At 40.5% G+C, this 17,984-nt stretch overlaps 2 protein-coding genes across 2 annotated transcripts; one reads left to right on the top strand and one right to left on the bottom strand.

The window, feature by feature from the left end:
• Positions 1-5,850: 5,850 nt before the first annotated feature.
• LOC143373702 (coiled-coil domain-containing protein 12) lies at positions 5,851-6,627 on the top strand. The gene is made up of 3 exons (XM_076821184.1): positions 5,851-6,040; positions 6,142-6,280; positions 6,346-6,627. The coding sequence occupies exons 1-3, from the start codon at positions 5,913-5,915 to the stop codon at positions 6,538-6,540; spliced, it is 462 nt and encodes a 153-aa protein (XP_076677299.1). The 5' UTR covers positions 5,851-5,912; the 3' UTR covers positions 6,541-6,627.
• On the bottom strand, positions 6,626-17,909 carry LOC143373701 (carbonic anhydrase 13). Its single transcript, XM_076821183.1, has 7 exons — positions 17,626-17,909; positions 12,231-12,269; positions 11,449-11,610; positions 9,869-10,113; positions 8,227-8,463; positions 7,598-7,838; positions 6,626-7,409 (listed from the first exon to the last, which is right to left on the bottom strand). Exons 1-7 carry the CDS (start codon positions 17,666-17,668, stop codon positions 7,363-7,365), a joined length of 1,014 nt encoding a protein of 337 aa, XP_076677298.1. The 5' UTR covers positions 17,669-17,909; the 3' UTR covers positions 6,626-7,362.
• Positions 17,910-17,984: the final 75 nt, after the last annotated feature.

Genomic DNA, 17,984 nt, shown 5'->3' with positions numbered 1-17,984 from the left:
TATCGATTCGTAAATAAAACGCATACGAGTGATTACTGAACGTTGTCACAACACTATAGTCTCAAATCCAGCTGTACAAATGTATAAATCATTTTGAAAAGATCGAAAATCCTTAAACAAAGTATGCATTCACTAACCGCGGCGACAGACTTGTATCTCTGTCCAAAAACTCTTCATAGCTGCTTAATTGTAATCGGAATCATTACAACTATCACGTAGGAAAGTAGCCAAGGGTCCATACTGTAAGATGAAACTGCAAAAGTTGATAAATTACATCTAGAAAATGCACTAACAATCGACGAAGCTTGAGTGCCTACATAGGACGGCGCCATTGTTCTCGTCATCGTCTCAAAGAACCGTTAATAACTAATTAATTGTAATCAAAATCTGCGCAACGATCACATAGGAAAGTAGCCAAGGGTCCATACTGTAAGATGAAACTGCAAAAGTTGATAAATTACATCTAGAAAATGCATCAACAATCGACGAAGCTTGAGTGCCTACATAAGACCGCGGCGAGAGACTGGTAACTCTGTCCAAAAACTCTTCATAGCTGCTTAATTGTAATCGGAATCATTACAACTATCACGTAGGAAAGTAGCCAAGGGTCCATACTGTAAGATGAAACTGCAAAAGTTGATAAATTACATCTAGAAAATGCACTAACAATCGACGAAGCTTGAGTGCCTACATAGGACGGCGCCATTGTTCTCGTCATCGTCTCAAAGAACCGTTAATAACTAATTAATTGTAATCAAAATCTGCGCAACGATCACATAGGAAAGTAGCCAAGGGTCTATTCTTTGAGAGGCGACTCTAAAAGTTCATAAAATATTCGCAGGAAATGAGAAATTAGTGAATTTCCAGTGACTGCGTAATATTTCTATCTCCCTCCTTGTCGCACACTATTCCTTTCTCTCTCGCGCACGCCACCTGTCGCCCTCCTTGTCGCGCACTATTCCTTTCTCTCTCGCTCGGCTCAGGCCGTGCCACCTCTTTTAGTATCATGTATTCCTATTAACTCGGCGAATTTCCTGGTCCAAACAGCACACTCGGGAACTTCTTGTGGATAATGTAGGGATCGCGGTGGGTAATCTAACCTATATAAAAGGCTTTTTTATTAGTAACTATGTATCGATTCGTAAATAAAACGCATACGAGTGATTACTGAACGTTGTCACAACACTATAGTCTCAAATCCAGCTGTACAAATGTATAAATCATTTTGAAAAGATCGAAAATCCTTAAACAAAGTATGCATTCACTAACCGCGGCGACAGACTTGTATCTCTGTCCAAAAACTCTTCATAGCTGCTTAATTGTAATCGGAATCATTACAACTATCACGTAGGAAAGTAGCCAAGGGTCCATACTGTAAGATGAAACTGCAAAAGTTGATAAATTACATCTAGAAAATGCACTAACAATCGACGAAGCTTGAGTGCCTACATAGGACGGCGCCATTGTTCTCGTCATCGTCTCAAAGAACCGTTAATAACTAATTAATTGTAATCAAAATCTGCGCAACGATCACATAGGAAAGTAGCCAAGGGTCCATACTGTAAGATGAAACTGCAAAAGTTGATAAATTACATCTAGAAAATGCATCAACAATCGACGAAGCTTGAGTGCCTACATAAGACCGCGGCGAGAGACTGGTAACTCTGTCCAAAAACTCTTCATAGCTGCTTAATTGTAATCGGAATCATTACAACTATCACGTAGGAAAGTAGCCAAGGGTCCATACTGTAAGATGAAACTGCAAAAGTTGATAAATTACATCTAGAAAATGCACTAACAATCGACGAAGCTTGAGTGCCTACATAGGACGGCGCCATTGTTCTCGTCATCGTCTCAAAGAACCGTTAATAACTAATTAATTGTAATCAAAATCTGCGCAACGATCACATAGGAAAGTAGCCAAGGGTCTATTCTTTGAGAGGCGACTCTAAAAGTTCATAAAATATTCGCAGGAAATGAGAAATTAGTGAATTTCCAGTGACTGCGTAATATTTCTATCTCCCTCCTTGTCGCACACTATTCCTTTCTCTCTCGCGCACGCCACCTGTCGCCCTCCTTGTCGCGCACTATTCCTTTCTCTCTCGCTCGGCTCAGGCCGTGCCACCTCTTTTAGTATCATGTATTCCTATTAACTCGGCGAATTTCCTGGTCCAAACAGCACACTCGGGAACTTCTTGTGGATAATGTAGGGATCGCGGTGGGTAATCTAACCTATATAAAAGGCTTTTTTATTAGTAACTATGTATCGATTCGTAAATAAAACGCATACGAGTGATTACTGAACGTTGTCACAACACTATAGTCTCAAATCCAGCTGTACAAATGTATAAATCATTTTGAAAAGATCGAAAATCCTTAAACAAAGTATGCATTCACTAACCGCGGCGACAGACTTGTATCTCTGTCCAAAAACTCTTCATAGCTGCTTAATTGTAATCGGAATCATTACAACTATCACGTAGGAAAGTAGCCAAGGGTCCATACTGTAAGATGAAACTGCAAAAGTTGATAAATTACATCTAGAAAATGCACTAACAATCGACGAAGCTTGAGTGCCTACATAGGACGGCGCCATTGTTCTCGTCATCGTCTCAAAGAACCGTTAATAACTAATTAATTGTAATCAAAATCTGCGCAACGATCACATAGGAAAGTAGCCAAGGGTCCATACTGTAAGATGAAACTGCAAAAGTTGATAAATTACATCTAGAAAATGCATCAACAATCGACGAAGCTTGAGTGCCTACATAAGACCGCGGCGAGAGACTGGTAACTCTGTCCAAAAACTCTTCATAGCTGCTTAATTGTAATCGGAATCATTACAACTATCACGTAGGAAAGTAGCCAAGGGTCCATACTGTAAGATGAAACTGCAAAAGTTGATAAATTACATCTAGAAAATGCACTAACAATCGACGAAGCTTGAGTGCCTACATAGGACGGCGCCATTGTTCTCGTCATCGTCTCAAAGAACCGTTAATAACTAATTAATTGTAATCAAAATCTGCGCAACGATCACATAGGAAAGTAGCCAAGGGTCTATTCTTTGAGAGGCGACTCTAAAAGTTCATAAAATATTCGCAGGAAATGAGAAATTAGTGAATTTCCAGTGACTGCGTAATATTTCTATCTCCCTCCTTGTCGCACACTATTCCTTTCTCTCTCGCGCACGCCACCTGTCGCCCTCCTTGTCGCGCACTATTCCTTTCTCTCTCGCTCGGCTCAGGCCGTGCCACCTCTTTTAGTATCATGTATTCCTATTAACTCGGCGAATTTCCTGGTCCAAACAGCACACTCGGGAACTTCTTGTGGATAATGTAGGGATCGCGGTGGGTAATCTAACCTATATAAAAGGCTTTTTTATTAGTAACTATGTATCGATTCGTAAATAAAACGCATACGAGTGATTACTGAACGTTGTCACAACACTATAGTCTCAAATCCAGCTGTACAAATGTATAAATCATTTTGAAAAGATCGAAAATCCTTAAACAAAGTATGCATTCACTAACCGCGGCGACAGACTTGTATCTCTGTCCAAAAACTCTTCATAGCTGCTTAATTGTAATCGGAATCATTACAACTATCACGTAGGAAAGTAGCCAAGGGTCCATACTGTAAGATGAAACTGCAAAAGTTGATAAATTACATCTAGAAAATGCACTAACAATCGACGAAGCTTGAGTGCCTACATAGGACGGCGCCATTGTTCTCGTCATCGTCTCAAAGAACCGTTAATAACTAATTAATTGTAATCAAAATCTGCGCAACGATCACATAGGAAAGTAGCCAAGGGTCCATACTGTAAGATGAAACTGCAAAAGTTGATAAATTACATCTAGAAAATGCATCAACAATCGACGAAGCTTGAGTGCCTACATAAGACCGCGGCGAGAGACTGGTAACTCTGTCCAAAAACTCTTCATAGCTGCTTAATTGTAATCGGAATCATTACAACTATCACGTAGGAAAGTAGCCAAGGGTCCATACTGTAAGATGAAACTGCAAAAGTTGATAAATTACATCTAGAAAATGCACTAACAATCGACGAAGCTTGAGTGCCTACATAGGACGGCGCCATTGTTCTCGTCATCGTCTCAAAGAACCGTTAATAACTAATTAATTGTAATCAAAATCTGCGCAACGATCACATAGGAAAGTAGCCAAGGGTCTATTCTTTGAGAGGCGACTCTAAAAGTTCATAAAATATTCGCAGGAAATGAGAAATTAGTGAATTTCCAGTGACTGCGTAATATTTCTATCTCCCTCCTTGTCGCACACTATTCCTTTCTCTCTCGCGCACGCCACCTGTCGCCCTCCTTGTCGCGCACTATTCCTTTCTCTCTCGCTCGGCTCAGGCCGTGCCACCTCTTTTAGTATCATGTATTCCTATTAACTCGGCGAATTTCCTGGTCCAAACAGCACACTCGGGAACTTCTTGTGGATAATGTAGGGATCGCGGTGGGTAATCTAACCTATATAAAAGGCTTTTTTATTAGTAACTATGTATCGATTCGTAAATAAAACGCATACGAGTGATTACTGAACGTTGTCACAACACTATAGTCTCAAATCCAGCTGTACAAATGTATAAATCATTTTGAAAAGATCGAAAATCCTTAAACAAAGTATGCATTCACTAACCGCGGCGACAGACTTGTATCTCTGTCCAAAAACTCTTCATAGCTGCTTAATTGTAATCGGAATCATTACAACTATCACGTAGGAAAGTAGCCAAGGGTCCATACTGTAAGATGAAACTGCAAAAGTTGATAAATTACATCTAGAAAATGCACTAACAATCGACGAAGCTTGAGTGCCTACATAGGACGGCGCCATTGTTCTCGTCATCGTCTCAAAGAACCGTTAATAACTAATTAATTGTAATCAAAATCTGCGCAACGATCACATAGGAAAGTAGCCAAGGGTCTATTCTTTGAGAGGCGACTCTAAAAGTTCATAAAATATTCGCAGGAAATGAGAAATTAGTGAATTTCCAGTGACTGCGTAATATTTCTATCTCCCTCCTTGTCGCACACTATTCCTCTCTCTCTCGCGCACGCCACCTGTCGCCCTCCTTGTCGCGCACTATTCCTTTCTCTCTCGCTCGGCTCAGGCCGTGCCACCTCTTTTAGTATCATGTATTCCTATTAACTCGGCGAATTTCCTGGTCCAAACAGCACACTCGGGAACTTCTTGTGGATAATGTAGGGATCGCGGTGGGTAATGCAACCTATATACACACAAAATCGAGTCGCTAACGAGGAAATACTGTATTTCTCTCTCTCTTTCTGTCAGTATTTCTGTCTCTTTTTTTTTAATTGTTTCTTTCTCTGCCTACATCCGCTTTTGCTCTACATCGCGGCAACCAACCAGCGATGATACATGTTGTTCCGATCACTGCCTAGAGGATCACTACTCTTACCATTTTTCTGTCAGATCGAACGTTATCGATTCAGTCTGAAATAAGATTACAATGCTATGAGTGGTAGGAATTAAAAATAAATCCTATTGAAATCATTTAAAATCTGAAACGGACTGAACGTTACGTCTAATTTTAAGAAACATGTTGCATAATTCATTTTTCTGTCAGCGGTTTGTGATGTCCGAGGACCCCATTGCCATTTTAGTGTCGCATGCAACGTTACCGGTGAAGTCTCGAAACAAATTATAACGCTACGCGTGATAAGAATTAGAAAACCACAGACGTGGTATAGTTCTGGCCTGGTCTGTTGTCTATCCCATATCTCGTTTGTGGTCGATGTAATTACATTGTTATCAACAGTAGTATATACAGAATTTAAAATACATGTCAATCGAATACTCCTCGCATCCCTCTGGTAGTGAGTCCGCGAAGCGTGAAGTAAAATCAAGCAAGAAGTAAAGTAAACATGCCGGAAAATAACATAGGTTCCTTAGAAGATGAAGCTTTAAAAAGAAAAGAACGCCTGCAAGCCTTAAAAAGAAAAGCAGAAGACGGCAAAGAAAACAAGAACGACGCCGATGGTAAATTGCCAAAGTAAGTTTCAACATCTCCGCGAAGTTTCTAAAACCTAACCTCAACTAACCTCAAAGTAATTTAAGTCATGTTTATATTTTACATTTACTTCGTTTTCACAGACCAAAGTTTCGAAGTTACAAGCCACAAGACGAAAGTCTTAAGGACAGAGTATTAGACGACGCGCAACCGGGGAACGTAGAAGCGGAAGTACAGGATCAATTGAGTGCTGCAAATACCAAAGTTGTTATTGAGGAACTCGTAAGTAACTCTTTGCGAGGTTATAACCTAATTACCAATTGGTAATTACTCAACTGTATTTTTAGGACATTAGCAATCTCGCGCCCAGGAAGCCGGATTGGGATTTAAAGCGAGACGTTTCTAAGAAACTAGAAAAATTGGAAAGGAGAACTCAGAAGGCGATAGCAGAGCTTATAAGAGAACGTCTCAAGCAGGGACAGCACGATTTAGCTGCTGTCGTGAATATGGCACCTAAAGGACAGGAGGAATCACCCACTTAATATCACTAACAGTTCTCATACATTTTTGTACTTTTGGATTTAAATAAGTTTGTACATATAAAGTGTCAATAAAATGTACCCATCATACTTGTACTTATAATTTAACACTTTGTCGGCCGCTGTCGCATAAGCGTGGTTTTGCTAGGTTATATTTTAAAGTTTAAACTTCAATTGTAGCTTCAATGTTTCTCTCACTGATTGCACTATGAACAACTGTGCGAAAAGCGCCGGCGGCAGTTAATAAAATCTACGCGAAAAACTTCGGCTATAAGTGAAAGTAGATACTTGCGTGAAATGTGCGGCCGTCAAATTGTTAAGTCGCGATTTATTTCTGGTTAATATAGTTCACATAATATATGTAGACATACATTCGTAAAGGAAGCTTACTACCTATGCGGTCGAATATAAGCGTTTACCATGGCAGCAACAGGAACTGTTAGCTAGATGCGTGCCAATATCAAAGACTTTCTTAAAGTAGTCCTGCCTTTTTGAAAGTCGCGTATCTATTGCTTATAATATGTACAATATTTAAAATACTCGTGATTAAATATTATTAGTACATAAACTATACTTAAAAATAATATGAATATTTCTTTTCAATCTTACGTGTCATGTGTATCTTATAATGTATCTTATTCTACAGCATTGAGATGACTTTTGTCGAGTAAGCTATCAACATTGTTTGTAATTATCTCTGACTGTAATATCTCTGTCGTAATAAAAAAATATCCTGTATCGTGTCAACGTGTATTTAGAACATTTGTATACCTCCACTTCAGATTTCACGTACAACTGGCGTAATTGACTAGAACCTCCAGTGCATTATCGGAATGGCAGGAAATATATGATTCCAAGTATCACCCCGATCGCTGCAACAAAAGTTTGCGAGAATGTGAATTCCAAGATAAGATTCTCTCATAAAAAACGGAATCGATAAATCCGATTAATTTCTAAGAAATTGTCATTGATGGATTATTTAGATTTTGTAACTCAATGCAGACGTAAATATAGTGCAACGATGATAAAGTGTGCAAAACGAAGCAGAAGAAATACGAACATGATGCCGGCCATGTCCTTTCTTGCCCAGAATGCTGGCTTGAATTCGTATTCTGCGGAACATCACTCTGTTGTATTGTAGTTTTCGTTTCAGGAATAGAAGTAGTCATCGACCCGGGAGCCTCCGTGATCTCGTTAATATTGTTCTGATAAATCACTCTGTCGTTTAAGGGTTGCACTGGCCGGAAATTATGCGTCAGATTGGCACCATCGGCGGACTGGATACTGCGGAAAGCCGCCAACTGAAAGTAAATCATGAAAATGTACATAATAATTAAATTGCGAAGCAGTAAGTTTTATAACGTTAACATAAATATTTATTGAACGTTGAGTGCCCTGTGGAGATGCAAAAGCTGCGTGCAAATGCTTCCTTCCGGAACTGCGATGTTACCATTGAGATTTTAAATATTCGATTGCTTTCAATTATCAAGGAGCTTATTTCCCGCAAATGCAACGCGCTTCGGGAGTATTTAATCAGAGCTTCGATAGTATCTCTATTATCATTACATCGCGAATTTTCAGGAGGACACTTGTTGTGACACTCAACTTTCATTCCAAAAGTAAACATTCACGGAATGCATTTTTACAGTTTAACCGAACGTCTTAAGAAGTTAATAATTTTTTAGATACCTGATCGTGAGATATGGTCTGTGGCTTAATGAAGTCGATCCATTGCACTATCTCGGAACAAGGAGGGGTGGTCAACGATCCTTTGTATGTATAATAATTTTGCGCCGAGGCTATACTTGGCGCGATCAATTTGTTTAAGAGATTAGCGTCATTTATCGTTGCATTACTGCCAACCGCCGTTATATCCGGTACTTGTGACACGACCGAATTGAAAGTTGGATTCGGTTCATCTGTTCCCTGCAAAAGAAAAAGTAGCAAACGTGAGGGAAATTTTCCACTTCTCTGTAAACATCAAACATGGCCGAGTACGCTTGCTGATACGTACGAAACTACACGGAACGGAATGTGTACGGGTCTATTTTTACGAAACAGGATCAAAAACACGCGAAGCTTCGCTGTACCCGTTTATTTTTTCGCGGTTACGTTCCAAACGAAATGAATCCAAGTAGGTTTTCTACAGCGATTTAAAATAGATCTGTTACAGTCAGGAGCTTGTGGATAAGGGATGATATAAAAAAGTCTATAAAAGTTATACAAGAAATATAAAATTCAGTCTTGAATTTTACTTTAAAATCTGTTATCTCGAGAGCTACATCTTTAAATGGGAATCCAATGTCGGACAAAATACTGATTAATGTAACCACGACTGAAGTAATTCAAGAGCTTCGTAAAAAGAGAAGAAACTGGATTTTATTCTTTAAATAAATTTTTATAATCAACTAATGAATTTGATTGAATTTGCAATGAAAATATTTTTCTCTGTTTAACTCGGCTCTCCTCAAGATAAGGGAAGATCTAATAAGGGAAGATCCCGAACCCGAAAATTCAAAAAATTCTGAAACTTTGTGAATATGTAGGGGATTTCCTTCTGATTACAGCGCAATTTTTGTTTGCGGCCCAAATTCACTTGAAAGAGGTGAAATTAACCCCTGAAAATTCGGCTATTTTCCGATTTGGTGTTATAACTCGTGAACTGTGAGAAATAGAAGAAAACCTTCAAGACAAAAGTTACGTCTTTTAATTAGATCAATCATTTGGTAAACAAATTATTTTACAGTTCACGAGTTACAACACAAAATCGAAAAATAACCGGATTTTCAGCTGTCAATTACACCCCCTTAGAGTGAATTTGGACAGCAAACAAAAATTGCGTTGTAATCAGGAGGAAATTCCCTACATATTCACAAATATTCAGAATTTTTCGAATTTCCGGGTTCGAGATGTTCCTTTGTAACTAATAGCTAATCAAAATTTTAGTACTCTCCAGGACAATGTCTGTCGCCATTGTGCTAATATCTCAGATATCAAGGCACAAAGATTGCAATCCAGAGATATAGGAAGTATCCGTGCCCACTGACAGTAACCCTTCAAGATAAAACGACCCCAGCATTCTATTTATTTAGCTCATCCCCGCTACGTTCTTGTGTGCACAAACCTTATCGGACAGAGTCGACCAACGATATACCTCTTTGCACTTCTTACCTGATAAGTCTTAGTTTTTCAAGATAGTTTATCCAAGTGTCAATTTCAGCTCTGGGTTTATTGACATGATAGAAAGAACCGCGGGAGTTCGCGTCAGGCCTGAGGGGTTAATCGATTCGAATCTTATCAGCGACTAGTGACACAGTATTATATCCCTTACCTCGTACAAATATGCCAGCACGGTGAGGCCGTCAGAATGCTTCATCGCCTCCTCGGATGACCCGTACGATTCCTTATAAAAAACCGCGTGCAGCTCCATCGAGAACGAATGATTATTAATCAGATCCTCGGATCCTCTTTCGTCGCTCTGGCCCCAATGGAAGTGGAGTTGTTGGAAAGCGTACGTGTCGTTGATGGGTCCCCCCGATATCGTGGGCAGCTCGGTATCGAAAGTTTGAATCATCACTGAACCGAATGGATCAAACGAATCAAACATATGAATCATTTTATCCTCGCAAAATTTGATTAGCTAGGTAAACAGCCTCGCCTCTCAGATGCCATCTCCCCGACACTTATGCGGTACCTTGAAGGTTTGCCTTATTTCGCGGCGAGACAATGTCTATGACGTATAATAATCAACGCTAATTTGCAGTCGTTCAAGGATGAGAGCCATGCGTGGCATACGCTCGAAACTATTCAAAGTGATTAATCCCAGCAGACAGATCGAACTCTGAAATTCGCCGTTTCCTAGGAAACGGCAGGAAATGATTGAATGTTCCGCATTCCTGCAATGCGTGGAGAGCTCGCGTGGAATAATTATAATCGATCCAGCTGGTCCGCGCACTTCCGCGGACTATTCATTATTTTAATACGGTTGTTGGAAACTTCTTTTACCATTTGTATTTGTCGACGATGGAAATGGAGTCATGGCTCTTGTGGTTAATTTAATTACCGTGTTACAAGGGGTAGTGGATGCTATGGGGAACTTAAGGGCCCAGCAGGGCCGGCGCGAGGCGGGTTCAACGCGTTTCGCGGAACTCAGCCCCGCGCTTTAAAAGGCCTCCCGGTCCAGAAAAAGCTCATCGTAAATTTTGCGGGGCCCTGTATAGATATTTATTACTATGAAGTATAAAAGTAAATATAAATGCTTTTTCTTTGGTTCCGCATAATTGTGGAATCCGGCCCCGCAAAAGTTCACGTCGCCATGGGGTCCAGTGGAAAACAGAAACATGTCACATATGCATAAAGTAGCTTAAAGTTCCCGACGTTGTTCTCTTTTTTATCTTTTTTTAGCATCTTGTTTCGATTAAGGGGTTGGAGTTTTTTAAAAAAAAAAATCTTAGCCAGCACTTAGGGGTTAAGAGGAACCTACCTACCAACCAAATTTCATGGTCGTAGGTTCAGTGCTTGCAAACAAACCGTGATGAGTCAGTCAACCAGTCAGTGAGTCAATCAGTCAACACTTTTTCTTTTATATATATATATAGTTCCACCACCTCTTAATACGTATCTATAATAGCATGTACGTTTCACCGAACAGAATCATATTAAATTTTCTTCAGGCTGAGAAAAAAAATCTGTAATGGAATTATTAGTTTTGCAGCTAAAATGCGATGATAGTTGTAATTTACCATCCAATTCGAGTATTGTTTAAGAGAATTACTTGGGAAATTAATTTCCCCTTCGGCTCGCTTTCCTCTGAAATCATAAAACGGTGGCACGTGCCTGTTTTCCACTGAGCCCCCCAATTCTTATGGCACACGTGTCTGTCAATAGTATATTGCCCTCGCCATTCCATACCTGTATGCCCATTGTTCGTCATGTAAGATCGATGAGGATTCTGTATTTTTGAAAATTGTAGCCGAGGAAAAGCGGTGAGCGTGACATCTTTGTCTTCTATGTCGATGGGAGACTGGTACTTCCCCAGACAAGTCTTGAATTCGTCGCCCCAATGCGACGGGCCTGGGAAGAGAAAATTTTATTCTACGCCTTCTTAACACTAAAATAATGAACAAAATGTTTTGCTATTGCGGAAGATATAAATAATAGTAAGAGCTCAAACACTGACTGGCAAACTTTTCTACGCGCAGACGTACATATCGTTATCGGTACGGTATAATTTACGCTACGCCGTAGAATTATTTTACTTTGTTGAGAATGATAACGCGAAAGAACCTCCTAGGATCACCTGTCCAGCGAATGAACACTTAAGCTGCATGTCTGTTGAAATTAGTGTTCAAAAGTCGTTATTTAATCACCTGAATGTTATTTCTGTAAGCGAGCTGTTTTATTACCAAAGTCAGACATCCCGGGACACAGTACTAGCAACGTTTGATAGTTAGACCTATACACAATTTTTTAAAAAAGTAGACGGTACGTTTGGATCGTTGACAAGTAAACTAAGCGCGAGCTACAGGAGCAGCGTAACATCGCGACGAGTCGGCAAGGAATGAGAGTTTGCATTAATATTAATATTCAAGCAAAAAAGAGATTAATTAAGTGCCCGGGGGAAATTAATAAAAAGTAACTTCGATTATGTTTGAGTCATCTGGCACTCGTGCGAGGATTCGTGACTAACTCACCGTGATTCCCATCGTAGCCGAAGTCACCAACGACCATCTCTGAAAGCAAAGTCGAGAAATTCATGAAACCGTGCTGTTGGCACATAATTGAGCATTATATAAATTCCTTTGGCTGATTCAGGTTCTGCATTTAATTAACAGATGTAATCCGCGCGCAATTCGCCGAACAATTATAAGAATCTCATTAATCGTCGCTCAACCGAATTCCTAAGTATTTATAGAAAACTGGTATCGGGATAAAAGAAAATACCCAGGGCTGTTAATGCAGTGAATGTTGGTTGGAAAGAAGACGATCGTATTGAGCGAAGCTATGACAAAGTAAATGCATAAAAGGCTTGCCTCTTGAGTTCGAGTTACAAGTGCAACGATAGATTTACAACGGTTTCACGCTTCATCCGAGAAGTTCCCGATAGCCCAGTGAAAGTCGACTCGCGAAAGATTCGAGTCCGCTCTGGCATTGCACTCGGCTCGTCACAGATGAATTATTCCAGCCTTCTTGACAACCTCTAATGACGTTGTGCACTGCAGTCAACGTTTTCAAGCAGTACCATCGATCTGTTACTTTTCGATCGTTGCCATTGTACTTACCTACGGCCCTAGATAATGCATGCCCGTTTGACTTGCTCTTGAATAATACAATGTGAACTTGTTCAATGCATGTAACAAGGACGGCGTATTTTTATCTACGAAAACTTATCGCCAAGTGCACGGTCGTTTGTCAACTTGTACGCTTTTGCGCTCTATGTAATTTTCTACTGTCTAGTCTTAAGAAATATTTATCCATCGAAATAAGCGATGTAAGCGCAGGAAATTAGGAGCTGCAAGGGAAAGCTTCAAGTACAGCTGTGGATATTCGAATACCAGTAGAATTCGATATCGAGTTCCGAATAATTCGATTATTATTCGATTAATTAGGAGTAGATATTCGAATATTTAAATAGTATTCTAATAATTAGGAGTAGATATTAGAATATTCAAATATTATTCGAATAATTCGGAGTACTCGAGTATTCGTATAATATTCTAATAATTAGGAGTACTCGAATATTCGAGTATTATTTTAATAATTAGGTGTATTCAAATATTATTCGAATAATTAGGAGTATTCGAATATTCAAATATTATTTAAAAACTTAGAATCTTAATATATAAAGCAGAAAGCTTCTAACATGTTTATGTGTTCGTCTGTCGCCTAAAAACTTTCGAACGATAAACTCTGGGATCACAAAATGTGCCTCAGCTCGTTATGCTTGACTAATCCAGATAAATGTGACTGTTTAAAAAAAAACTAAAAAGAAATTTTTTTTATAAAATCAGAATCTAAATTTCGGGCGAAGCCGAGTATTAAAGCTAGTATTCAAATATTTGTAACAGCCCTTCTTCGAGGTCGAAGCGTCTCTGCGAGGAAAATTCCACGTTGTCAGAGTATAATAACGAGCTACAGTAGCTGTTTAACCAAAGTATAGACTACTCCTGATCTAACAATGAATTTGAAGCCTTCCCAATGGAAAACGAAATGGTCCACTTCCTTGCGCCGCGGCGAAGACGCTCCTCGATTACCGGTTAATGAGTCAGCCTGGCAGTTCCCCTCTTCTATTTAGAAAGATAAATCGCATACCCGTGCTTCTAGATCCTACGCATGTGTTGGACACGTGCTTCGAATGACGACGACGGTTTCTTTAGGACGGATATCGTTTCCAGGCAAACGGTGCTGCCAGGCAGGAGGTCCTCGCGGGGGACCATAAGGCAGATTCAAGTGAATAATATCAGTGAACATTCGACGTCAAGGCTGTCATTTCGACGTACGAAATCTTTATCGCCGCGAGCAGACGTCAATGACAGCTGGAGTATTCCGAGATGTGCGAAGATGACGATTCAAAAAGGAGCGACGGGCGCACAGCGAACCTGACCTATGTTCCCAACTCTTTTTATGCACAGAAGAAGCTTCGATGGCTGGCTTCCGATATGTTAATACTGTGGTATCAGTGTGGTACACTTTTAAGGAAACACCGATGCACGATGATTCAGCGTTACGGAAATACAGTTTGATGACCCTTCGAGATCCCAATAATTGATCCCTACTGGTCAGGTTTAGTCACTGCTTATAACGAAGTCCTGCAGATAGAAGTCCTTTGTGCTCGAAGCCGGTGAATTTTCAAGATCGCAGCCTCTGATATTTAAAGGTCACGGATGTCTTTTTTTAAAAGAAACATGGAATTCGTTTTGTAACAGATAAAAAGAAGATGATAGACCGAGTTTCGTGGTGCTATGTGTCGCACGATAAGGATGAAACATCTCTTCATTTATATTCTCTGTGTTTTTTTCGATAGAATAACTTTATAAACTGTGCGGATAATGTTTAAACAAAGAATATCTGCTTGAACCTGGAATCCTCCTTTCATAGTTTTACTCGTCAGCAGAAACGAAAGAATTTAAAATGATTGAAAGAAACCACCGCATCGCCAGAAGTTCAATTGATTGCAACGTCCAGTGTGAATGAACGAGGGACAAAGATTGCCCACCCGAAATGTTGCGTTCGTTCGACGAACGATGTTTTCATTATGCAGTGCCGTCTAGAATTTCACTTATCGTTTACAAAGGAAGGAGTTGTATTACGTTTTAGCATATCGCACGTACAACGGATCGGCGCCGATTCCGTTTAAAGGTACTTTCAACGTAAGGAGCGATTGCGAGTATGCGTGGCCACTTGATACCGGCCGTAAGTCCCGTGCATCGTATAATCTAAAACTCTGTGGCATTCGTCCGTTTCATATGGCTGTGCCCGCGTTGATACGCACCGCGAGACTCTGGCAGCCATTCAGATATGGTCTCCAAAGCTGGCATAATAATCTCGCGTGATTTTAGGGAAATCCGCGGTTTTCTAATCGCTCAGCGAACCATGTCGCGAACACGCCTCGATTTTGACACGACTCTTCTCCTCCGAACGTTGCGCAACCAGTGGCATGCAGCAAATTGTGCGAAATGCTTATGGGTATTACATATTTTTCCGGGGTACGTAATGTCCACGGCAACGGAACTGGAGACGTCCTTCTAATAGAAAAATGCACTTGGCGTTTCGTCGTAGGATGTGCCTCGACGGCGAAGTAAAAGCTTCTAGGTAGTCACATTATCCATTTCTTCATCTCCAAATTGAACCTTTTTCTTTTCGTTTCAGTAGTTCATACGTGGAGACGCAGTGGGGCACCCAGAGGGGACCAAAGGGGCCCTAGCAAGCTCCAAAAGAACACTGGATTTTATTCTTCAAATAAATGTTTGTAATCACCTAATCAATTTTATTGGGTTTGCATTAAAAATATTTGTATCCGTTCAGCTCCTTCCAAGATTCAATCCTTAGTGCGCCACTGTGTAAAATGTATTTCTAATCAATGTTTCCTGCGATTTGCATTGTCGAAGCTGAGCACTATCATCGGCTCTTCCCTTTCTCGAATGAAGGTGTGTACATGGCATTTAATGAGATGCAGTTAGAATTTTACAATGGGTACATTTGTATCAAAAGATCTGCTGGAAGTACATAGATGAGTGCGTGCTTATCTAGCTTAAGTGGAATTAGAAGGTTGATACCCAAATTAGTGGCGCGATGTTTATCAGTTAGTGGAAATACAGGAAACGTGGAAATCCCCCTTTGTGGGATTTATGAAGATGAAGCTTTATGATACCCACAAAACTCGTTTAATAATCTGCCACTATCTGATTATTGTTACGATACCCGGTTTTTTAAAACTACCCACGATAGATCTTAGAACGTAAGTGTCGATGTTACTTCGTTAGAACTTCAAGATCATTCTTTTGAGCGTGGGAATAGGCAACTTGCAATTCGACGAAAAAACAGCAGTTGACTGTTTCGATTTCTTAAATGGTAAATTGCGCTAATTAACCTCAAGCCTCGCTCAAGGAACATCCTATCATCCCATCTTATTTCAATCGCTGGACTCGTCACGATCGGCTCGTTGCCTCGAATAACGAAGAAAGTAAAGTTCAAAGCGTTGCGCTGAAGTTGGCGTAACGTTGACAGAAACATTTCCCCGCGAATAGGAAATAGGTCTACGAATGTGAATTACACCTTGATGTCGCGCATCGCGTACATGCGTTGACAATGCGTTACATAAGGCTGCAGATTCGTAAGTGACAATGTTTTCCACAGCTGATTAGATTTATGCTCCGATTACGCTCGCGGAATTGTTCTTATTATAATTCCCCACGTGTGTGAGATATTCCTATTACGAATTCACGAGGGGAAGACAGGCGTCAAACCTGCCAATCTGTCAGTCAGTTCCTTTGTCCTTTTCCATCACTGGCAGTCAGAAGCGTTTTAAAATCACTGTAGGCCCCTGGACAAAGCAATGCACTGGGGCCCCTGAATAGGACCTAAAATCAGACTTTCTTATTTCGAGGCCTTATCATAGGGCCCCTGGCTACTGCCCGGAGTTCCCATTAGTGTTTGATCATTCCGCGGAGTACCTTTTCACACGCGGTTTCTTAAAATGGACGGAGTCTCGACAAGCTAAATATTGAAATAAATCTGAGAATTATTATTGTAAAGACAAGAGGGCCTATTATGGTCCTGGCACTTGTGCTAATAACAAATGCATGTTGCGCGTTAGCAATGCTCAGCTTTCCCTTTTCATGAATTTTATGTAACAATTTTGTTCCTCGCTGCGCGTCGCTTCCGCCTGCTGCATGTCTTCGGCAATATTCTAATTGTCGTTCACACATCCGTCTCTGCGGTGCAAGGGTTGACCGAGTTGTATATGCATCGGCGACGCCAACGTTCCCCCATGAATTTTAAGCAATTCCGTGATATTAATGATAAGTATTATTAATACAGAAGCGACGACAATGCGTGGGCATAGAAACCTACAGCAGGCCCTATTAACTCTAACGAGTATTACAAGCATGAATTATCTATTATTTATTGATAAGATTAGCACTGGGGAAAATCTCCGTAGCCGCTTGATTAGATTATAGTAGAAGTATTTTTAGAAGTAATAACTTAAAACTTCTATCTAATCAGTTCCTTTTCTGTAATTATTTGATATAATATATATACTGAACTATATCCTCTATAATATATCTCAGAAATTTCCCCTCTCCCCTGATTTTCTCTCTTCTATAATTAGATGACAGTCCTCACATGGTCGCGGTGTCAGCGGCTTCTGTCAAGAATCGCCACGATAATTTTGATAACAATTGCAGCGAATAATCTCTTGTCTAACTGCTTTCAATTTGAGAAAGATCGTTTTGAGCAAACGATTTTGTACTGCCACTGCCACTTCAATCTCTCTGTGAGAGCATCAATTTGGTGGCAAGATCGCGCGGCGACAGCGTGAAAGTCCAAGTAGAAATGGTTTTTTCTTGAAATCGTATAAAAACTTACTGGACAGTAGGAGCGGGCCCAACGCGAAGGCGAGGAAAGTCATGATGAGGGCGATCTAACTATCACTTTTCACACCGCGAAACTTTTCAACACTGGCCGCCGATCCTCCTCAATCCTCGGCGTCGACTTAGAAATGCGAATGCTCTGTTACGGTCGATGGTCGACTGAGCAGTGCCGGCCTGTCGGCTATGTTAAATACGAGTCTGCGCCGCTTTTATTTCGCGGTGGCCCATCTGCTCTGGGCGAATTCCATGCCGGCCAAGTGACAAAGAAGCTCCCGATGGTCAGGTGAACGCGATACCGGGAATATTAGGAAGAGGAGTGTGTCTCTTCGAGATGTTTCCCGGCGAGTCACCTCA

This window comes from Andrena cerasifolii, chromosome 10 (genome assembly GCF_050908995.1).
Source record: "Andrena cerasifolii isolate SP2316 chromosome 10, iyAndCera1_principal, whole genome shotgun sequence".
Taxonomy (NCBI): domain Eukaryota; kingdom Metazoa; phylum Arthropoda; class Insecta; order Hymenoptera; family Andrenidae; genus Andrena; species Andrena cerasifolii.
The sequence above is the reverse complement of the archived record's forward strand: the minus strand, read 5'-3'. Positions and strand labels throughout refer to the sequence as shown.